At 52.6% G+C, this 22,075-nt stretch overlaps 7 protein-coding genes across 7 annotated transcripts; 5 read left to right on the plus strand and 2 right to left on the minus strand.

Moving 5' to 3' along the window:
* Positions 1-207: 207 nt before the first annotated feature.
* Positions 208-1,869, plus strand: BDP81DRAFT_416728 (ubiquitin carboxyl-terminal hydrolase, family 1). Its single transcript, XM_060589560.1, has 3 exons — positions 208-367; positions 421-434; positions 481-1,869. The coding sequence occupies exons 1-3, from the start codon at positions 346-348 to the stop codon at positions 1,399-1,401; spliced, it is 957 nt and encodes a 318-aa protein (XP_060450927.1). The 5' UTR covers positions 208-345; the 3' UTR covers positions 1,402-1,869.
* BDP81DRAFT_416730 (uncharacterized protein) lies at positions 1,854-3,324 on the plus strand. The gene is made up of 2 exons (XM_060589561.1): positions 1,854-2,564; positions 2,640-3,324. Exons 1-2 carry the CDS (start codon positions 2,057-2,059, stop codon positions 3,092-3,094), a joined length of 963 nt encoding a protein of 320 aa, XP_060450928.1. The 5' UTR covers positions 1,854-2,056; the 3' UTR covers positions 3,095-3,324.
* A 3,264-nt stretch (positions 3,325-6,588) lies between these two features.
* BDP81DRAFT_445597 (uncharacterized protein) lies at positions 6,589-7,587 on the minus strand (the record flags this gene model as incomplete). Its single annotated transcript, XM_060591974.1, has 1 exon — positions 6,589-7,587. One exon carries the CDS (start codon positions 7,585-7,587, stop codon positions 6,589-6,591), a length of 999 nt encoding a protein of 332 aa, XP_060450929.1.
* Positions 7,588-8,560: 973 nt separating this feature from the next.
* On the plus strand, positions 8,561-10,287 carry BDP81DRAFT_468251 (adenine-N(1)--methyltransferase; the record flags this gene model as incomplete). Its single annotated transcript, XM_060594478.1, has 3 exons — positions 8,561-8,648; positions 8,707-8,942; positions 9,037-10,287. 3 exons carry the CDS (start codon positions 8,561-8,563, stop codon positions 10,084-10,086), a joined length of 1,374 nt encoding a protein of 457 aa, XP_060450930.1. The 3' UTR covers positions 10,087-10,287.
* Positions 10,288-10,906: 619 nt separating this feature from the next.
* On the plus strand, positions 10,907-11,409 carry BDP81DRAFT_308499 (uncharacterized protein; the record flags this gene model as incomplete). Its single annotated transcript, XM_060583466.1, has 2 exons — positions 10,907-11,086; positions 11,164-11,409. 2 exons carry the CDS (start codon positions 10,907-10,909, stop codon positions 11,407-11,409), a joined length of 426 nt encoding a protein of 141 aa, XP_060450931.1.
* A 3,206-nt stretch (positions 11,410-14,615) lies between these two features.
* BDP81DRAFT_389904 (armadillo-type protein) lies at positions 14,616-17,552 on the plus strand (the record flags this gene model as incomplete). The annotated part of the gene is made up of 3 exons (XM_060587330.1): positions 14,616-14,717; positions 14,783-17,398; positions 17,451-17,552. The coding sequence occupies 3 exons, from the start codon at positions 14,616-14,618 to the stop codon at positions 17,550-17,552; spliced, it is 2,820 nt and encodes a 939-aa protein (XP_060450932.1).
* Positions 17,553-20,985: 3,433 nt separating this feature from the next.
* BDP81DRAFT_416735 (uncharacterized protein) lies at positions 20,986-21,436 on the minus strand (the record flags this gene model as incomplete). Its single annotated transcript, XM_060589562.1, has 1 exon — positions 20,986-21,436. A coding segment is annotated over exon 1 (154 nt), but the record flags the coding sequence as incomplete, so codon positions are not given.
* Positions 21,437-22,075: the final 639 nt, after the last annotated feature.

Raw genomic sequence — 22,075 nt, forward strand, 5'->3', positions numbered from 1 at the left:
TGAATTCCTCTGCGATGATGGTGACATTGGTGGTCTGTGAGTGCCCGGCGTTCAGTACCTGGACTTTGCCTAGGTAGGCTTGGATAGTGCCCCGGCGAATCTTTGACCCTGGTCCCGTCCCACCGCGCCCCACTACAGCTCCGACCTTGCGTCAACGGTCCAGCACTCCGTCCGCAAACATTGAAGCTTCAATCTCCAGCTTACCAATTCCCATTCGAGTGCGAAACCCGATTTGACTGCGACGCGAACTACTCAGGCAACTACGACGCCTTGTAGAACACTCAAACAGTTCCGCGACCAATCCCTACCACTTTCACCAGTAACTACCCCTCCTCCGCCTCCAAGATGAGTGGTGGATGGAATACCAGTATGCGGCCCCCGAAAGAAACCCCAGCCCATTGCCTTCGCTAACTCTTGCAGTCGAGTCTGATGCAGTACGTGACTTTACCAGATTGAGACTGCGCCACGCTAACCGCTCAGGGCGTCTTCACCTACCTGCTCGAGAACCTCGGTGTCAAAGGCGTTCAGTTCGAAGAGCTGCTCACACTCTCTCCCGATGAATTAGCACCGCTGCAGCCAATCTACGGCATCATCTTCCTCTTCCGCTACCCTTCCGAAGGCCTGCCCGCGCGGCCAGCCGATTCCTACGATCGCGATGCCGCCGAGAGTCTCTTCTTCGCCCAGCAGACGATCCAGAATGCCTGCGGCACGCAAGCGCTACTGAGTGTCGTCCTCAACAAGACCAACGAGGTGGAGATTGGCGAGAAGCTTGGCGAATTCCGTGAATTCACCATGGTCCTGCCTCCCGAGTTCCGCGGGGAGGCGCTCAGCAACTCTGAGCTTATTCGCGATGTACACAACAGCTTCGCCAAGAGCAGTCCCTTCGTCGACGAGACTCAGAAGACGGGCGAGGCCGAGGATGCCTTCCACTTTATTGCCTACACGCCCATCAACGGCAAGCTCTATGAACTGGACGGACTGCAACCTGCGCCCATCTCGCACGGCGCCTGCACGACCGAGGAGTTCCCGACCAAGGTGACGCAGGTCCTGCAGGATCGCATGCTTACGTACGCCAGCTCTGAGATTCGGTTCAATGTGCTGGCCATGGTACGCGACCCGAGAATCGCAGCCAAGGAAATTGGCGATTCCGAGACCCTGGAGCGAGAGAACGAGAAGCGCCGCAACTGGCGATTCGAGAATGCCCTGCGTCGACACAACTTTGTCGGCTTCGCAGGCGAGGTTCTGAAAGGTGTTGTCGCCCAGAAAGTCGAGGGTGGCGATGCGGCGTATGATGCTTGGATCAAGGAGGGCCTTGAGCGGAGGAAGAGGGACGAGGATGCGGTGAGGTTGAGACGAAAGATGGGCGGCGGCGGTGACGAGGACGACGAGATGATCGGTTAAACATGTCAATGATACCATGAATAGAAGCGGGATTACGTTTGGGTTCATCTGGGGAAGGTGTTTACGCGTCGTGATAGCAAATGAAGCCATGAAACGCAGTTTGAACCTGGCCTGGAAGCCGACTTGGCCGTTTCATTTGGTTCGTTTCGTTTGGTTTGCATTGGCGTTCTATTCCCGGATTCTGATAAACAAGTTGGACAAAAGCTGATTGACCGCAGACATCCGGTTGGCATCGTCGCCTTTGTGAACGAATGTTCAGTTCGCCCTGTATCAGTACCATCCTCTGGAGGTTGATGAGGCTCTGATCGTCACTCTTTGCGTCCATATTTGTCCCCCGGCTCCATTACCTGGTGCTACATTACGGTCACTATAGCGTCTTTGTTGATCATATGGAGGCCATCGTCCTTCTGGCCTATCTGGTCTTTTTGGCCTCGACATTGGTGAGCGACTCGGGAGGCTAGACCTGCTCTCTTCACCTTTCATCCAGGGCAGGCTCGCCAGCCCTCCTTCCCAAAGCCCTTATGGAAAATTCGTATTCGTCTTCATCCCCACCGGCAGACGAATTATTCAGGTCTTTCCCAGACCTACTCACCTTTCACTTCCACACCACACCTCCACACCATCATACTTACCTGCAAATCCACACACTGCAAAGATGGCTAGAGTCAAAGCAGAGCAACCCACTGGCAACAATGGTCCAGTCAACGGTCGAGACCAGCAGCAGTGGGGTGGACGTGGACGTGGACGCGGACGTGGAGGTGGTCAACAGGGTCGAATGCATCGCACTATTGCCCCTTGGTCGGCTCGCGACGATTACGCCCTCAGACGTCGGTCCCCCTCCCCGAAACGTCGCTCCCCCGCCCCCCAGCCCTGGGTCTCCCTCGGCGGCCTCCACGACAACCTCCAGAAGTGGATGAGAAACGGAGAGCGGGACAAGACGCTGGCCGAATGGGGACTGGGACCTGGCGACTACGACATACTCGAGGATCGCGTCCTCGCCGATATTGCGGTCAAGTGGCCCGACGTGACCGTGGCTCTGCTCTACGACAAGGCGCAGGAGGCCAGAGACAGCGTCTACCGCCGCCTCGAGGGCCAGGGAAAAGTCCGCATCAGTCTTGAGGCCAGCGACTGGCTCGTTCTTGCGAGCTTGTGGACCATCATGAGTAAGGCTACTATTGAGCGAAGAGGATTGGTGTTGAGGTTAGAAAATCGCGGCTGACATTAGAATTCTCTCGCAGACAAGGCTCTTAGTCCCGTGAACCGCAAGTATCCGTTCGAACACACTTACGAGCAGATCCGCTCCTTCGACACCGGTGCGATGGATAATCAGTACGCTTTCTACTTCAAGAAGTGCGAGCTACTCCGCGCCCAGGATGCTCCGACTGCTGCCGCTGCCCCCATCACCCGTTGCCAGGTTTCGTCGGTTCCTGTCGCTGGTTCCTACATCATGGGAGAGCAGGCTCACATGCAGCCGGCCTGGATGGCGCCTCCCCCTCCTCATCCTTCTACCCAAGGTGGTTTCTGCACTGGCAACCATGGAGGCTCCTTCGTTCCCATGCTTCAGCAGGGAACCTGGGTGATGGGAGGAGAAATGGGTCAGCCGATCACTCATGGAGGCACCGCTGGACACTTCTACCCTGCGCCTCAGCATCATCCTGGAGCTCAGCCGCGTTCTACTATGACCTATTACTAAGTCGATACACGATATGGGAAAGAGCCACCTGGGATGGATTTGATGTGTACTTTGGTTGGCCTGGATTCTTCGTTGGGAATGGATATACGCGACGTCACGCAGAGGATGGAGTACAAAATGGATTGACTTTATCATATTCTGGTCGTGGCCATGGCGGATGAAGGGTATGGTGTCCAAGGATAGCAATTGAATGAGGAGATTCCCATGAATCGTGCTTGATGCTATTTAAATCTTCCGTTCTAAGTGTCGGTATAACTGTCAGCAGGGCGTAGGCTTTCGGCTGTTACGAAGCTCGTTACTGTGGGTGGAGGGGCCGCTTGCAACGGCCCAGACCACCTTCCGAATCCCCTTTTCTGCCGTCAATATTCCAACAGCCAGGATGATTCTGATGATGATTTCATCAGGTCGTGTTCCATTGTTCCTCGTTATGATAGACGTCCTAACGTAATCTTACTTTCGTCGCGCAAATATAGATGTAGAGACAGCTCTTTTTTACTACTCGTTATCAGAGATTGCTCGCCTTCGTACGAAATCAATACATTTCTAGTGTGAGACACTGAAGAGAAGATCGCTTTCACACATGGCTGACACAATCGGCCGGGTTTACGGTACATTGCTACACGTAATGGAATTGGTTCTACAAAAGTAACAAGTCTATCATTCCATCTTTCTTCTCAAAGAGTCATTTCCGGTACTTTCCCATCTTGCCGAGCCCTTTCCTCATCTCGTCGAATAATCACAGAAGCCAGCATTGGTGCGTCCCAGCACCTCATGAGCCGACTCTTTGCAAGGCCCATTGTAGTTCCAGCAGACTCTCAACAGTATTAGTCTTGCTGACGTTCCATCCATGCTGCCTTTGGTCTTCTAGGATCAAATCGTCGTTCTGCAGGATGGTTTCCCAGTCCCTAGTCATTGGGTCCGCCTGGAGGTGACTCTGGTTTTCGGAATCCTTGGTGTAGTCGTATGTGAGCCAGAATTGCTTGTTGACGTCTTTGTATGTATTCCTCCAGACCTCCATGGCAAAAGCTTTGGTCCAGGGATAGCCAACTGTATGTATGAAATCATGATTCTGATGCCTACGACGAATGCTTCTTTCATATTTGGGCCAATAACGCATGGTCAGGATCGGTGGTTTGTTTTTGCTTCGAACAACCAATAAATGATGAAGCAAAACTGTTGAATGCCACCCTTCTACTACCATCTCACGGAACTCCCTGCAATCGTCAAGGCGATGCTGTGTTGTGTTGCACAAGGGGCATCCGTCAATGTCGCCGAAAGGGCCTGGCCAGATGCAATCGATCAACGCATGACCGCGAGCTGAACAGTTTCCGTAGACAACGTTGGCGTTCTCGGCGTCTCGTTTGAGGTAATCAGATCCTTTCGTTAACATGTGGGTGGCGGGGTCCGGGGTCTGCTTTGGAGGTGCCCAGCCCGACAACGGATGACGACGGGAGGATATCTGATGTTTGCCACTTGAGGTGATCTTTTCTGGTACAACAGAGCTCGTTTGATCCTCTTCACTTTGGATACTGTCGTTTTCTTCATCCATTGCGGATTCATTGATTTGGCTGGCATGTGGTTAGTGACTTGTCTCTTTTCTTATTGTCAGGGATTTGCAAACCTAGATCCATCTTGAATGCCCTTGTTCCGACAGCTCTCCTCGATAAGCCGTTCGACATTTTTTCGTTTCGATTCGTAGTAGTGGTCGCTCATGTCAATGGACCCAGATCACGGATCCCATACCTTAGCTTCCCTCAACTCGGGGTTAATCCTCGCAATTGAGTTGTTGCTCTGCCCATAAAGCAGGAAATACGTGTATCCTGGCGCTCCAATGGCCCACGAATTCCTAGCATAAGGTTTTCGGGACCCAGGATGCGTATCTTCTCCGGTTTCGCAGAAAACTCGGATTAGGTCGCAAGAGCCCTGTTCATTTAGTCGAAGACGAACTGCTGCTTGGAGCACGTATCTGATACGGCTGTGCCCAGACGAGAAATCGATGTGTTTGGGCGTAGGGCGCCTATCACGGATATGAACGACCTGCAGCTCAGCGAGTACAGCCTGATCGCCGTCTGCAGGAGTGTACTCTAGACGCAAGAATTCAGGGTTGAGGAGGCATCGTGGATCGATGCCCAAGTCTTTGTCAAGATCTTGATCTATCAATTTTCCAAGATCGAGAGGGGCTGAAGGGTCCGATCGTGCGATGCTGAAACAAGCGCTCCTCGCCTTCCATTGACTTTCCGGGGCCGTTTCACTGACAACGGGAAGAAGAAAAAAGCCATGCTCTCCCATCTGGTCCAGAGAGTCGATTCCGGGAATTCCGAGGAGATCAGTTCTTGGAATGATGGGCCATTGCGCGACGACAATGATGCGCAAACGTCAACTTTGGCTTTCGCATGCCTCTCTCCGTCGCAAGGGCGGAAATAGAGCCAGGCGTGTCGGAATAGCTGGTACTGTTCCTCTCTCTTTCGTAAGGGATGTGTGGCGGATCTTTCTTCCGAAGGAAGTTGCGAGTTGATGATTCTGATGATGACGGTGAGGCAGTCTAGCCCAGAAGTTTTGTCCAGCTCCCACCGAGGCCCAGTGCCCTCGGTCCAGCTGAAGAGAAGGAGTTCATCTTGGACTATTCTCGTGTCTGTGCAGTTCTTCGTGATTTCGCGGATGTCTCTCATCTTTCAGGCAAGCCTTTCTGTTAATCTTGAAACATTGATTCGGACCGTGTAAGAGGCGAATGGGGGGAGGGTGAGTGATGCCGGGACGAAAAACAGAGAAGAAGTGAGAATGTGTGATGTGTGGTATGAAGAAAAAAGGCTAGGCGAATAAGTGCAGTTGGAGGGACATTATGAGGAAGGAATTTACTAGCTAACTGTCCTTCACGGTCTGCAGTCACCTGACCGCGTGAGTCTTCATCGTGCTTTCCACATTTACCCTCTACCAAGCTTGCCCTTCCGTTTATTTCGGAATAAACAATATGCATTTGAACCAGTGTTGACGAATAGAAATATTTACAAGGGCATGATATTGTATGCTATAAGATGAACCCAGCCCCTTCTACATGGCCTGAACCTGCTTCTTTGAGTGACTAACTCCTTCTCATATCAAGACAAAGGGAAGAGCTGCATGTACAATGTAAGACTAAAGATATGCTGCTGGGACGCCAAACTGGAAATTTGACACGCAAATTCAATTTGGTATTGCGGCACCTGGGCTTTAATAGCAAAGGTTGACTTCTCGCTCGTTGGACTTCGGGAGTGGCAGCTAGGAATGCGAGGCGGAGTCAAACATTTTACACGAAGAAAGCGCTATTCACAACAACGACGTGGGGATGATGGATAATCCTGAGTTGTCTAATTTACAGACTATTCAAGTGAAAACTTTAACGATGACCCAAACAACATCAATACCACTCTCGGTCGGTGGTCGTCTTTATACCTATCTTCATACCGCACCATAGCAACGGAAACCATGCCTAACATCGACGTCCATCACCACCTCAATTAAGCTCCCAAGTCAGCCATCGCCCGAATTGCCATTAGCTTATAGTTAGAGCAGCAACGTGGAGTCCATTCCGACAGGGCTCGGGAGTCTTCGTCGAACTTTTGGCGTCTCTGGCGTTGGGCCTCTTCCGAGAACTCGGACCTGTCGCTCGAAGGACTTGACGTCTTCTCCTGAATCTCGTATCGTCTGTTGGGAACGTTGAGAAACAGCAAAGGGGTTTCGAACCAATCGGTCTCGGTGTACAAGTTGGGGGACGCCGGGTAACGCTGTGCGATGTACATCTTGATGAACTTCCGCACCTTTCCCCAATCCAAGTCGCCGTGCTCCTTGACCACGTTCTCCACATAGCTGGTCAGCTTCGGCGGGGGCTGTCTCCCCGGAATCTTTGTCGAGAAGTCGACAAAGGCTGAGATACCCGGGTACTCGGTCCATCTCGCGTTCTCACGCGTCTCGAAGTCGAGAATGCGGTCAATATCGACCCAGTCCATGACGGCGAACACGGCCGATGTCTCATAGGGACACTTGATGATGGGGCCGACTGACTTGCGGCCGTTAAAGAGTTGTCTCCATGTCTGACTCTCCATGCTCCGGCGCTTGTTCTTGAGCTTCTCCGAGTATGGGGCGTAGCGCGTGATGATGTAGTCTTTGGCCATGCAAGTCCACTTCAGACCCGCTGCGTCCTTGCGGCTATCGATGCGGATGAGGGACTCGATCTCATGGCGGCCATGTTTCACTGCGTTGAGGGCAGGGTTCTTCGCATCTGAAAGGGGCCAATGTACAGCCTCGGAACAAAGGTGACGAAGCCTCTCGGCGCGGGCTTGCGTTGTTGGGCTCATGAAACGGCCCGACTCGTTCTCGGAGAGAATGTGCGAGAGCCAATCTGTCGCTTCTGCGGCCTTTGGGGACGGAAAGTCTCCGGAGGGCCGCGGGGTATATGTCAGGGCAGTTTGGAGGTTACCCATTTTGAAGTCGACGCGCTTGTTGTATTGGGAAGTCATTGTAATGGATTTGAGTTGTAGGTTGTGTTGTGGAAGGTATAGCCGGTGAATGTGAAGAAAGTGAACGATAGTACTGACCAGTGAAGACGAGGAAAGAGGATGGAAGAGAAGTAATGAATTGGAGTGCTATAGGGATAAAGTGGCTTTTATGGAGGGTATTAAGAGGGTATCTCCGTTTGGAACCTTGCCTCAGAAGTGGCGCAATGGGTTGTATGGCTACATGAGTAGGGGTAGGATGCAATCCAAAAGACTCTGGTATCTCCGATTGCTTTGCGGACACCTCGACGTTAGAGTTTGGCACGCAATTCGGTTCATGGCTCCAGCTTCAATTTTATGTTCAACGGCTATGGATACTACCCTACATCTGGCACTCTGCACAGGCTATAACAGTGCTGCTCACGTTCACACAGCTTGTGAGCTGAGGAAGGGGAGGTTGCATTCTCGAGGCAGAGAAAAACGGACCATAGTTAGGAGCTGCTTGGCCTCCATACAAGGCTCAGAGCTTGACGGTGTAGTTCACTATTACCCAGACTGAATTGTCGACAGAAGATGCAGAGCTGAGAAGGTGCTGGGGCATACGAGGACATGCTGCAGACGCTGAGATGGTACATGGAGGAACTCTGCAATAGGCACCCTAACCCTTTGTCAAACTCTTGGAAAGAATGTAAGTATCGTGACGTGAAAGGTTGCTACTCATCTTACGGGTGGGCAATCTAGTGGACTTAAAGAATTAACATGGCATGTACTCTCAAAGATAGCAGCAACGTTGAGTTTAGACCAGGGCAAGAGATCATTGGGGGTGCTACCAGAAGGTTGAGTGAGGTTGAATTAAGACACGGCTACGTAGATATCTCCACCTTTCTATGCGTTAAGAGGAACATATTCATCAATCCAATTTTAACACAGGAGCTTCCCGGAATCCCTGCAAGCTCATTGCGACAACAAAAAGATCGCGAAAACCAACCTTTACACAATGCTACCGAGACGCATGCCATTGAGTCTTTTCAGGCGATCCAAGCCGTCGCTGTGCCGCGCCTACAGCTCCAGCCATGCCATCAGAGGTGCGCTCCCAACCAAACTACCATCTTCGCATCCCGCATCGACTAACCCACTTTGTAGAGCACGATGTGATAATCCTGCGTCAACGAGGGACCAAGGAGCCCAAATTTCACCTCTCACCCCCTCTCCGATCGGACGCGGCGATCAAACTTTCCTATGGCAGCAAAGTCAACGGCTCCGACATCATTGGAAAGTCCTTTTCCGACACGATCAAGGACAGCGGCGGCCGCAATGTGCGACTCCTCGAGGCTTCCCTAGGGCAATACGTCGCCAACTCCCCGCGCGTGGCGACACCGGTATGAAACGACTTCTTCCCAGGACCTGAAATATTGAGAAACACAAAAGAGGTCGACAAAGACTGAAACGCGCATGCGGCAACTCTCGGGCTAGATCTATCCCCAGGACGCCAACCTCATTGTGTCCTTCCTCGATCTGAACCTCCCGGTACCCGGCGAGGATCCGGACTTTGACGCCGGCCCGCCCGTCGAGATCTTCGAGGCCGGCACGGGCATGGGCTCGCTGACGCTGCATCTCGCGCGCGCGATCCACGGCGCGAATTCACCCTTGCCGCCGCGCCTTCGCGACGCACTCTGCACGGCGCCGTACGCGAGAAATACCCTACGGAAGGAGGTTGCGTCAGACGATGCGGCGGAGGAGGACAAGGAGGTACATAAGGCCGTACCGCACGCCCTCGACATCGAAGACCCGGAACTCGCGGCGCTGTACAAGGAGCACCTGGCGAGTCGCCGGGCAATCCTGCACACGCTGGACGTGAACCCGACATCGAGCCGGATGGCGCACGGCCTCGTTCGGCACTTCAAGAGGGGTCTGTACCTCTCCAACGTCGACTTCCACGTCTGCACGATTCGATCGTACCTCGCCTCGCGCCTTGCACAAAATGGAGGCGTAGCATTCCTCTCACATGTGATTCTCGACCTCCCGGCCTCGCAGGATTACGCCGAGATGGCCGTCAAGGCTCTCCAGCCCGACGGGAAAGTCGTCATCTTCTTCCCGTCCATCACGCAGATCCTCGACTTTGTCATCTGGGCAAAGGACACGGAGCAGCCGCTGGTGCAGGACCGCGTCGTGGAGCTGCAGACGTCGACGTCGGGTGATGACATGTTCCAGGACGGCACGGGCGGTCGGAACTGGGATGTCAAGGTTGTGGCTATTCGCAAGGCGATTGAGAGAGGTGAGACGAGCGCGGCGGCAAGGGGGATCGTTTGTCGACCCAAGGTTGGGTCGCGGGTTGTTGGGGGTGGCTTCGTTGCGGTGTTTACCAAGTTGCCTCAGATGGCTGCCAAGCTGGAGGAGAGCTCGGATGAGGTTGCACCTGTCCCTGAGACTACAACTATCTCTGAGATTGCATCTGTCTCTGAGGTTGAGGTGTTGCCTGAGACCGAGGCATTATCTGGAAAAGAAGCGCCAGCAAGCTCATAGACGTGAACTTATCAGCGCGGAAGCAATGAAGGAGAAGAGCGCGAGCTAGTAAGGTCTTCATACCTCCTCCGCCTGCTCCTCCTGTAGGATATTTGTACGATACCTGTATACATAATGGCAGTCTTGATACACCACATAGAGGAAAAGAAACACATAAAGACAACTTCCGCCATAGGCAGAACAGAGAGGGGTTTATTCATGTCCACATCGGTAAAGCGAAAGAACAAAAGATCGCGGAAGCCAACCAAACCTCCAGGTCGATCTTGATCTTCCATGGGCTTGAGGACATGGATGATAAAAGACCAAAAACATACAACACCAGGTATTCGCTGGTCGTCACCGACCCAACTACTAATCCGGCCCTCATTGGCTTATCTATGGGAGAGCGGACGGGATCCCGAGTTTTCCAATGGGTATGGTCGTATGTGACAACATGACGAAGCCAAGTTGACTATATCGTGATCAGAGCGCAAACAACCTTCCAGCCCATCGCAGAGCTGTTCCCAGTGCACAATGACTATAATTTCTAGTTCTCGTTCGATCCTCAATGAGATGGTCGCCTCAATATGATTGTAAAAAGTGGAGTTTCTCTGCGCTGACAAGCACTACATGGTGTCGCGAAGTAAATATCCCAATTATTCAGGGTTTACATGATGGTGTTGGAGATCACAGTATAAATACAGTGCGCATTTACTTTCCGCACGAATTTCTCTACTCCACACTCCATGGCGTTTACATCTCCAACCTCACTCGATCATTGTCAAGCCTTGAAGCAACATTTCTCATCCTGCTCAAACCAAACTCATTTTAAATCGATAAAATGACTTCTACGAGTACCGTCACGCAGCTCTCTATCCCGCTGCCCCGCTCCCTCGATACCCGCATCCACATCCACCTGAGCACCAAGGCCAAGGTGGCAACCCTCTTCCTGACCTCAGTGACGCAAGACGAACAGTCGGGACCGGCAGCACTTGGCTCGTTCGTATACGCACTGCCAAACGTATTTTCCATCCCACATACCACTAAAACTGACAAACTTATCAATACGAGCTTTTGTTTACTGACGCATGCAAACAGAGACTTGAGCCGGCTCAGCCCATCTCAACGGCCATTTACTCGGTGGAGTCAACGCTGGAGTTCACGACGAGGATGGCCAAGCTGCTAGCCAAGAGAGCCAACATGCCCGTTTACGTCGGATGCTCCATCAATCTCGGCGGCGCGGCCATGGGTCTCTCGGTGGAGGAGGAGATGGAGGCGTTCCGGGCCATCGTCGACGTCGTCACGGCGAAGCTCAAGGGAGAGCCCTTGGTGAACGGTGCCTGAACACTCCCAACTCTCAGTGACGATTTTCTGGCGCAAGGGGTGCTGGTCTATAGACTTGTGTCACACAGTTCATTTCCGCCCGTGTCTACCGCATTTGTAGATCGTCACTTGCGATCTTTGAAGGGAGCGGGAGCGGGAGCGAAAGGGGCGAGGCCTCGCTGCTTGCAACTTCCTGAAGCGGATGGGTGACAGTCACACAGGGCTTAGGGAGTGAACATGCGGCGTGCCGGGCTCACGAGGGGGCCCCGATGCCTGGACGCGGCGGACCGAGGGATGAACGCCAACTTGTGGCTTCGGGCCGTTCGGCTGCAAGTGTGGAGTTGCCGGGCTGAGTCTGCAAGAAGGAGGGAGAGGCACATCATCACGAACCGGCGAGAAGTCTGTACGGCGCGACGGATGTTATGGAGACAACAGCTATACCCAACGTCATAGACAACAAGGATCATCATCTCCAATTCTACGAGGTTGCGCTCGAGGTTGCTATGACAGCGTGCGCAAATAATGCAAATGACCCGGATGGAAAGTTCGGCAGGCGACATCTCGGACCATGGCACCCGGCGTTTTCGAAGTTTGTGTTCTTGTTCTAATCCCATGTCACTGATTCTCGTTGTCGACGTTTTGACTTCCTTCTGGAATCTCTGGAAGGTGCTTGCCGCCCGAGTCTAGAACGTGGCTAAGACGCGCCCGAGCAATCTGAGCTTTTGTCGTCCGTTGATTTCGGGCACATGGTTGTTTATTAAGATTGTTTTGTCTTGTTTCGTGGTAGAAGTTCGGCTCATATTTTTTTTTTCTTTTTCTTGTGGAAGAACACCTCTAAAGAGTTGAGGTGCGGATGCGCTCTGACGGGGGTCACAGGATCTGTACGTAATACCTTGAACCTGGGAACCTCGAGCTGAAGAGCGGCAAGCTTCGTTGAGTCGGCAGCAAATCGGTGGTGATGACTCGCAAAGGCAACAAGTCTGGGAACCTGTGCGGCCTGGCATTCTCCTTTTCACAACTCCCCCGTCAGACAGAGAGTTGACGACTTGCGATTATAAAGTCCACCTTCCAAAGGGGGGCGGATAGTGGGCGGAAACCCCCTTGCGGCGTCAGGTTGAACCCTCGGGGTTTGATCCTCGCCTCCTTTCCCCCGATTTGAGGATTCAACAGACCCAGAGTTGTCGAGGGGACAGTATTCGTTACGATTGGCAATTGGGAGGGAATCTTGTCACTTGCGGTGTGCACGAAAGAAAGGTTTCCTCTGTGCGACGTTTGTGGAGTCCCACCGCATTTTCTGGCAACGTAAAAAAAAAAAGAAAGAAAAAAAAAAAGATGCAGGCAAATGCCCGTACTCAAGGGGTTGACCGTTGCAGGGATCGGTCAACTTGTTTTCTATGTGTTCCATGCCCGTTGTCCAAGACTCTCTACCTTGCCGAAGATCATGTACTAGTTCAAAATACTCAACTCAATCCTATCTAAGGTACATCAAGGTAGATTGAGCTATAGGGGTACTTCATACTTACTATTTACTCTCGAGGTAAGTAGGGCCTGGCCAAATACCTGGAAGATCCAAGAAGCTTTCCTTCGAATTCCAGCGCACAGCAAGAGCAAGAGTGACCCACGTGCTGTCTGAGGTAAAAGTGAACGCTGGCAGGAACGACAGACTTTATCGACATGGCGTGGTGGGGGAGAAAGAGCCTGCCCCATCTGGTCAACGCAGGAGGAACGAGGGGTAGAAAGGAGCACGGGCCATAAGGACTGCAACTCCGTAAAGTACCTAGGGGAAGTATCCAAATGTCCACAAGTCCCATCATCCATGAGGTGAGCTCAGGATTTTTTTTCTCCTCATGGTGGGCAGCAGTGCAGCTGTGGAAGGACCTGGACTGGACGGACTGTGAGACCGACACATATCGGCGGAAGGATCGACCAGCAGGACCACCTTTTACACCTTCCCTCTGCCGTTTGCTACCGTCTTGATTCTCCCGTCTGCCACCGTATTGTTTCCCGGTTTCTAACTGTCTGCCAGTTTCGACTTCTTCCATCCATCCCATCGGATTTCTCCTGATTCCGTCCTTAGAATCGCCCCTGCCTCTCCAAACACCAACCCCATTCACATGCCCACTCGACGAGTTGTGAACTTCAATCTCACAGCCTGTTTTCTCAGCATCAAGTGGTGGATAAAGTACATGCACCCCCATAGCTGTCTAGATGCCGGGGGCAACGAGGAAAAGCTTGTGATTAGCAAGGAGAGGACAGACAGTCGATATGCATGTGTTCTTTTACACGACACTGATACACAAATGACAGCACAACACATTAAACTTTGGTATTTTCATTGCCACGACTGTTGGGACGGGAAGACCTCAGATACCTTAGAGAAGACGGTACGGACTGGCTGAAATTAGTACTTCCCGCGCCTCTCACTCGCACATGTGCATCTGAGGTGCCTCTGCCTCTTCCCCCTCTTGACCACCTTCCTTGCTTGCCTCACCTGCTCAGGTCATTCAAACGGAGAACAGACCCCTCAAACTGTCCATCTCTCTCCCACAGAAAGCAGCCATCTGGGGGCCAAGACACCTAGGTACCTTTACCTGCCTCTGCGTCAAGGTAACATACCACTGAGCTGCCCGTGAAGTGAAAGGTGCAGTGCGGCGTGCCCTCGCTACGGTCTACTTGACCTTACTGCGTACCGTACTGGATGGGCCCAGATGCGCTACGACGGACCACTAGCGCTGTGACTCTGTACTTTGGACCGGGGACCTTTAACTGACCCCACCTCTGCCCGAGGTACCTTCTCTCCAGTCGCAACTGCTCTTCTCTGCCCGCTTGAAATACCACGTCCAAGGTACCATACCGTTAGGAGGCGGTCTCGTCCAGAGGTACTCCGTACCTTACCTATTACCCGCTACTCCGCCGCACCATAGTTATCGCGAAAAAAAAGCTGACAGGCCGACCCCACCATTTCACCAGTCAGTGTGTTGCCAGTCGCCAATGTCAACGCCCACTGCCCTTACTACCGACCGTGGCCCTGGCCTAACAACTTCAACGACTGCCCCTCTCTACCTTACCCTCCCGCCGTGCTCGACAACCACCCGACCGACCGACCTCACATCATCGCTCCGTCGCTCGAATCCTCCCCCGATTCTCGACCACCTGACAAGTCGCCAACCTCTATTTTTTTCGTTCAACTCTTCTTTTTCCAAATTATCCCCAGATAGGCGCCAGTCATGGCCTGGCAGCCGGCCCCAGAGTCCTTGAGCCAGCTGGCTGCTTGCCTCAAGGACTCGCTCAGCGGATTCGACAAGAATGCGCAGAAGCAGGCAGAGATCGTAAGTTGCCCACCATTCGTCCCGTTTGCCCCTTGCGACACTTACTAACTGCCATTGATGCGCAGATGCTCACGCAGGCCAAGGCCTCTCCCGACTTCAACAACTATCTCGCATACCTTTTCTCCAGCGCCGATCCGCCCCAGGGTGTACAATGCTCCGCCCAAGACTTCCACCTCGTGCGCTCTGCCGCTGCCATCATGCTGAAGAACAATGTGCGCACCAACTACAAGCAGATTCCCGAGAGCAGCTTGGCCCTCATCAAGATGGCTATTCCCCTCGGTATCCAGGACAAGAACTCCCAGGTCCGCAACTACGCCGGCAACATCGCGACCGAGATCATCAGGAGAGGCGGTATCTTGAGCTGGCCTGAATTGCTTCCCCAGCTTCTCAGTCTCATCTCGAACGAGAACGGTCAGATTTCCAACGAGGGTCAGGAGGGCGCAATGTCCGCCATGGCCAAGATTTGCGAGGACAACGTCAAGGTTCTGGAGCGTGAGCACAACGGCCAACGCCCCCTGAACTTTTTGCTCCCCAAGTTTATCGAGGCCACTAAGAGCGAGCTGCCCAAGGTCCGCGCAAAGGCCCTGACTGCCATCAATGTCTTCACCCCGCGCAAGTCTCAGGCGATGCTCAACAACATTGACAGCCTGCTGAACCACCTCTTTACCCTGGCTGGCGACCAGCACCCCGATGTGCGCCGCCAGGTGTGCCACGCCTTCGTCCAGCTGGTCGAGACCCGCCCCGACAAGCTGCAGCCCCACATTGCTGGCCTTGTCGACTACATCATCACCCAGCAGAAGAGTGATGACGAAGATCTGGCATGCGAGGCCGCCGAGTTCTGGCTGGCCGTGGGCGAGCATGAGGACCTCTGGCGCTCCCTGACGCCCTACCTCGACAAGATCATCCCCGTATTGCTGGAGGGTATGGTCTACAGTGGGGAGGACATTGCCCTTCTCGGCGGTGCATCAGACGATGAGGAAGAAGAAGACCGCGAGGAGGACATCAAGCCGCAATTCGCCAAGAAGTCGGCGGCCAGGGGTAAGGGTGGCGAGGCCTCAGCCGATACCGCCCAGAACGGAAATGCCTACGAGAAGCTGGCTAGCATGGATGACGATCTGGAGGAGGGCGAGATTGACGACCTTGACGATGGCGACGAGAACCCCGACGAACGTTGGACTATCCGCAAGTGCTCCGCCGCTGCTCTCGACGTCTTTGCGCGTGACTTTTCCGACCCTGTCTTCACTGCGATCCTGCCCTACCTGACGAGCAACCTCAAGCATGAGGAATGGCAGTACAGAGAGGCCGCTGTCCTGGCGCTCGGCGCAGTCGCCGAGGGAACCATCAACGCCGTTACCCCCCACCTGCCGGAGCTCGTACCCTACCTCCTCTCACTCCTCGGAGACAACGAGCCCATCGTCAGGCAAATTACCTGCTGGACGCTCGGCCGCTACTCACAGTGGGCTGCGAACCTCGATCAGAACCAAAAGGTCACCTACTTTGAGCCCATGATGGAAGGCATTCTCCGCAAGATGCTCGACAAGAACAAGAAGGTCCAGGAAGCTGCGGCGTCCGCTTTCGCCAACCTTGAAGAGAAGTCCGGAAAGGTTCTCGAGCCCTACTGCATTCCTATTCTGCAGCAGTTCGTCCAGTGTTTTGCCCGGTACAAGGACAGAAACATGTATATCTTGTACGACTGCGTCCAAACCTTGGCGGAGAACATTGGTCCCGTTATTGCTCAGCCGAACGCTATGGGCCTCCTGATGCCTGCCTTGATTGAACGCTACCAAAAGGTCAGCGACGACTCGCGCGAGCTCTTCCCTCTGCTAGAGTGCCTCTCTTACGTTGCCATGGCGCTGGGCTCAGCCTTCACCCCTTATGCGCAGCCCATCTTCGTAAGATGCGTCAACATTATCCACACAAACCTCGAGCAAAGTCTGCAGGCCACCAACAACCCAACGCTCGACTCCCCAGACAAGGACTTCCTCGTCACGAGTCTCGACCTATTGAGTGCTATCATCCAGTCTCTTGATGAGGACAAGAAGCAGGAGCTGGTCAGGGGCTCAGAGGGAACGTATTTCGAGCTTCTCGGCTTCTGTCTCGAGGATCCCCAGGACGATGTCCGGCAATCAGCTTACGCCCTGCTGGGAGACTGCGCGAAATACGTTTTCCCCCAGCTTGAGAAGCACCTGAACTCTATTTTCCCCATCTTGCTGAAGCAGCTGGATCTCGACAACATTCTCGACGAGGAGATTGACAGTGGCTTCAGCGTTGTCAACAATGCATGCTGGTCCGCTGGCGAGCTCGTCATGGTCAACAGCAAGGCAATCTCTCCTTTTGTCCCCGAACTCCTGCAGCGCTTGGTCGAGATCATTTCGAACCCTGGTGTACAAAATGCCGTCAATGAGAACGCAGCTATTGCTCTCGGCCGCCTTGGTCTTCACAATTCTGAAGCCCTCGCCCCTCTACTGCCAACCTTTGCCGAGGACTTCCTCTCAGCTATGGAGCACGTCGAGTTCCTGGAAGAGAAGGCCACTGCCTTCAAAGGCTTTACCCTGGTCGTTGGACAGAACCCCCAAGCTATGGAGAAGGCGCTTCCCCAGCTCTTCGTTGCCATTGCAAGGTACAAGGACATTAATTTGAGGAACCCAATTAAGGCCGAACTGCACGAGCACTTCCAGAAGGTCAGCATCAACATCCATCCCTCGCGCAGCGATATCTACTGACATAGCCTAGGTCATAAACATGTACCGGGAAATGATTCCTCAGTTCAACGACTTTGTGAACCAAATGCGGCCCGAGGATCAGGGTAAACTCCGCCAATACTACTCTGCATGATTAGGGCATGTGGACGCTTGAACGTTTGCGTATGAAGACGACGTTGAACACGAAGAAAAAGGGCCCAGTTTTGAGCAATCTTTCATGATATGACTTGGGGAGGAAAATACCACCGAGGCGTCCTTTACAAATGAGTAATGACGATGCTTTTTGGGAGAAAGAGCAGAGCAGAGAAGAGAGGAAGACACATATCAAGGAAGCAAAAACGGCTTGTAATTGGGTCGCAAGAGAAGATCGAGTCGAAAGAAAGAATCCGACAGAGTTGCGACGTGAAACAAACACACCTGGCAATCAGCTTTTCTCTGCGACACAAGTGATCGGGGGGCAGCTGAGACGGATCGTTTTTCTTTTTTCTTTTTCACACAGCATACCGACGGAGCCAGCATCATGTGACGGGGTGTTTAGGGGCAGAGCAGCTTGGAGATGAGACGCTCTTCTTTTTTTTTTTCTTGGTACACGAGCTATTTGCTTTGTGGCTCGTGGTGGAAGGGTCAAAGTAATGGGAAACATTCGGTGACTGGGCGCCTTTCAATCAAGCGCCTGGGAGCCGGACAAACTTCAAAGCTTGCTGGGGACCATTGTGTTTCCAAGGCAATATTTGGAGTGAACCAACACTCAGAGAGAAGGTTGGAGGTTGAACGCCACACAACCCGTGCGCAACAGAACAAAACACACGGCTGCCGGTATTGAAATGGGAAGCGAAGGCGTCATGATGCATGCAAAAGACACACCAAAATGGGGCTTTAACCGTCGTAGATAGGTAGATAGGGTAGATAGCTTTAGCATAGGGTTTCTTACAACGCCAGCTGTCCCCGAGTGGGCGCCGCGCGATATGGAGTTTTGGTATCTTCAGGTATTGTGAGAGATGATGGTGATCTGTGTGGTATTGTTGATTATGTGTGAATGCTCTCAGCTACAAATGCAGGTGCGTTGATGACCGGGGGCGCGGGCTGACTGTTGAAGATGTGTATTGCTGTATGCTTCGGCCTTATGAGGGACGCGCAGAAGTCGACCTTGCTTCGATAGGGGTTCGGTGTTGATGAGAGCTTGAGTATTACTATGGGACTTCAAGTATGCGATCCATAGGCTGATCCCAGTTTTGAGGGGGAGGGGGGGCTGAAAGGCGTATATAACAGCAGTCTGGGATCGTTGCGACTTCATCTAGCTGACCAGATAGTTTCGGAGTGCCCATCGCGGGGGCGCCGCCAAGTTGTAGGCGACGAAGGAGGATATCTGATTGAAGACTGACATGATCGGTGGGAGTGTCTAGCTGGATCCGATGACTGAATGGACGGTTAGTATCGCAGTCCGTAGGACCCCCGGTTCGATGGTGCTGGTTGCTTGGGTATTCCTTCGTGATTACCCCCGGGCCGGCAATCGGTACGGGGAGAGTGAGATTCAAAGATAGACGTCTGAAGCTTGATGAAGAGGAAGTCATCTGCATCCCCCGGCCGGCCATCAAAGAGCACGTCAGTCTCCGCGAATTCCCCTTTGCTACCAAATCAGGCGATGTGCGAACTCAAACGAACTCTTTCCTGAAGATACGATCGAGCTTTTTAAGGCCGATCATGAGGAAGAGGGTTCAGCAAAGGGTGTATGACATATGTTGAGATGGTCGCGAAAAGGAGAACGACGAGATTCTCACCTTTGAAGACAGAAAGACAAGATCCCCTATTCCCACGGCGCACTCTCGCCAGTAAACCCATGCAACAATTCGAAGTACTGTCGTTGGGTTCCATTCTGCTAAGCCTGGATCCGTTTATGGCGGAGATGTTGGGTCACGAAGCCCTCATATTTCATCGACATTTCGTCTCCAAAAGCCATGCAGACCGAGTTCAATAAGTAAGACCTCAGTATTCATGATCGCTACCTGGGTAAAGTATATTGGAAGCGAATACGTAGGCAGTGACTACTAGCAGTGCCATGAGCTATAACTCCTGTTTTGTCGGAGGATAAGTATTAAAATGGCCAGAGTTTCTGATAGTGAGGACAGCTCGCTCGTCGGCATCAAGCAGCTGCGAAGAAGACCCAGCTGGCGCATGGCTAATACACACGATAATGCGATGGACTTGAGAGAATCATGTCCGCCTTCACTCTCTATCTCTACATATAGTTGACCTATCATGCTAGGAATCATTTTTCGTCTGGTTCAGTATGTCAACTGCAAGACCGTAGCATACGTGCTCAACGCAGCTGCCCCGTTTCCATTCACAGGCTTGAGATTGAGAAGGCCCAGTAAACGAAAAGAGCGAGAGAAGCATTGTTGACGTTTGGCAGGCCACAGTGACAAACTCAGCACATTTGAGGTATGGAGGTCTATGAGTCTGTTCGAAGTCATCTTCACAGGTGGTAAACCAGCGGACTCTATCAGGGGCCTAGATCGCAATCACAACTCCAAGGACAAGTCAACTCAGCATATGGATACGCGAAAATAATGACTGATCAGCAAACCCCTGAGGCCATGCCCTTTCCTCATTTAACAGAACCCCTATCTCGAGGAGCGTCACCAGGAGCTAATGAATAGTAACATCCACTCCGAGTGATAGGCTTATCAAAGTCTTGGAGCTTCATTGATCATTCGCTTCTTGTTCAAGTGAAAATCGCCTCCTCCCAGAAGTATGCCCAGCCAGACCCAAGCTTCTAGTCAAATGTAGACGGCCCTATCGGATCGAAGACAACCGGGCACGAAGAGGCCATCGCCCGACGAGGTCTGTAGGGGTACCCCACTCTCACGACTATGGAGTACCGCCCGGAGAAAACCTGCCTAACCGGTCGATCCATCTGCTCATTTCCTAGAGGAAACACGTAGAACGGTTAGTGGACTCCAAGGAGTCGAGGTGAAAAGGACAGCAACCGAAGAGCTTACGATAAAATAGACCAGCAATCTCAGAAAGACGAGATACTTCCAAGATTGAAGACGTTTAATGGCCGAGTCTTAGCCATATCGGTGACTCTCTGCTACCTGGCATGCATGGTTCTCCAGCCTAGCCAGCCAATACATCAAAAATGACCATCCTAACCCCCTTCTATACGGCCGTTGCATGTCTAGCATCATCACCGCCGTTATCATCATGCAGTAATCTCCAGCCTCGTATCTTCCTCTCCTCCATTCATGATCCACATCCCTCATCAACCCGCCGTGCCGTCAAACCCCGATGAACTGACAGGGAAGCAAAACCGCATCTAGTCCCCCACCAGCTGGGCCTCGCCTCGCCTCGCCTCGCTTCGCCTTACTTTGTCAGGTCACTTCTTGGCCGATCATATGCAATTCTCCGCCTCTTACCAACTAAACTAAACAAGCAGCCAGTCAAACCAGCAAAGCTAGCCATTCATATCCCGTACATACAATACATAGTACAAAAAGAAACCCGGAACGTCTAACGTCCAACCTTGTCTCCCCAACCATCCTCAAACCGTCCAGTCTCCCCCCCCCCCCATATCGAGACAAAGTCAGAAGGAATAAGCAACGAGGCAATCACGAAAGCACGCAAAGAGCTACAGACGGGAGACAATCTCACGGACATGGGAATCTATAACCCAGACGACGATCACCCCCCTCTCCTACCCAAAGAAGCTCGCACCCTGGTTTCCTCCCTGCAGTCCTGCGGGTTAGATCATGGATGAGCAACCAACCCTCCAAAAGAGAATGCATGGCAAGCGTCGGAATACGGATACACTTTTCGCATTCGACTTCCTAAACCAGACAAGAAAAAGTACAGGAATAGGATAGAGACGCAAGAATTGCAGATAGGCAATTACAGATAACATTTCGGTTCCGACAGCGTAGGAAAAAAATCAAGAAAAGAAAAGCACCAGCTGCAGCTGCAGCAAAAGCACGCAAAGTAACAACGCTACCGCATGGTAAACTTCAACGCCAACGAAACGCTAGACCTCGTCAACACGAAAAGCAAATATCCTGCTCCCCCCCCCTGATCATTCGCGCATTCGCCTCCCCCCCCCCCCCCCCCCGCGTCGTCGGCCGTAACATATCATAATTTCAACTAGATCGATCCGGCACAGTTCCCAAACATTTCAAACATACCTACGAGAGGCACGCACCCCCCCTCCCCCCACCCTGTCGGACTTCTTCTGGCCTGCTTCGTGGGAAAAAAAAAAACAGGGAAATGAAAACCAGTCGCAACAGACTACTCACTCCCAGCTACCTGGATCTTACCTCGATCCAGCTAGTGACATGTCATAAACCCAATAGTTGGTTAAAGGCAGGGAGAGAGAGGCAAAGAGGCCAAGTGAGAGCTTGTATCACAGTGTAGAAAGGAGGCCAAAGTAATGCGCGTCCTCAAACTGGTTTGTATATTTCTTCCACGCACCGAAACAGGCCCAATTCCCCCCTCGCTCAGTGAAGAGGGGGGCTGCGGCAGCAAGACCCCAAGCGCAAGTGCTGCAAAGCTAAAGCTAACCCCCTTGTGAAAAGCTCATTACAAAAAATCCCGACGCTTCAAATATCATCTCCTTTTTCTCTCCAATGGGAGAAGGGAGTACAAAACTCATTAAATCCAAAACTC

Source organism: Colletotrichum phormii, assembly GCF_030913505.1.
Source record: "Colletotrichum phormii strain CBS 102054 chromosome Unknown BDP81scaffold_2, whole genome shotgun sequence".
NCBI lineage: Eukaryota > Fungi > Ascomycota > Sordariomycetes > Glomerellales > Glomerellaceae > Colletotrichum > Colletotrichum phormii.

What these genes read in the sequence shown, in the direction of transcription:
- BDP81DRAFT_416728 (XM_060589560.1), top strand. Translation starts at nt 346, where the DNA reads ATGAGTGGTGGATGGAATACCA.
- BDP81DRAFT_416730 (XM_060589561.1), top strand. Translation starts at nt 2,057, where the DNA reads ATGGCTAGAGTCAAAGCAGAGCAACCCACTGGCAACAATGGTCCAGTC. An exon ending in GAGCTTGTGGACCATCATGA is followed by an intron (nt 2,565 to 2,639) that starts GTAAGGCTACTA and finishes ATTCTCTCGCAG; the next exon opens with ACAAGGCTCTTAGTCCCGTG.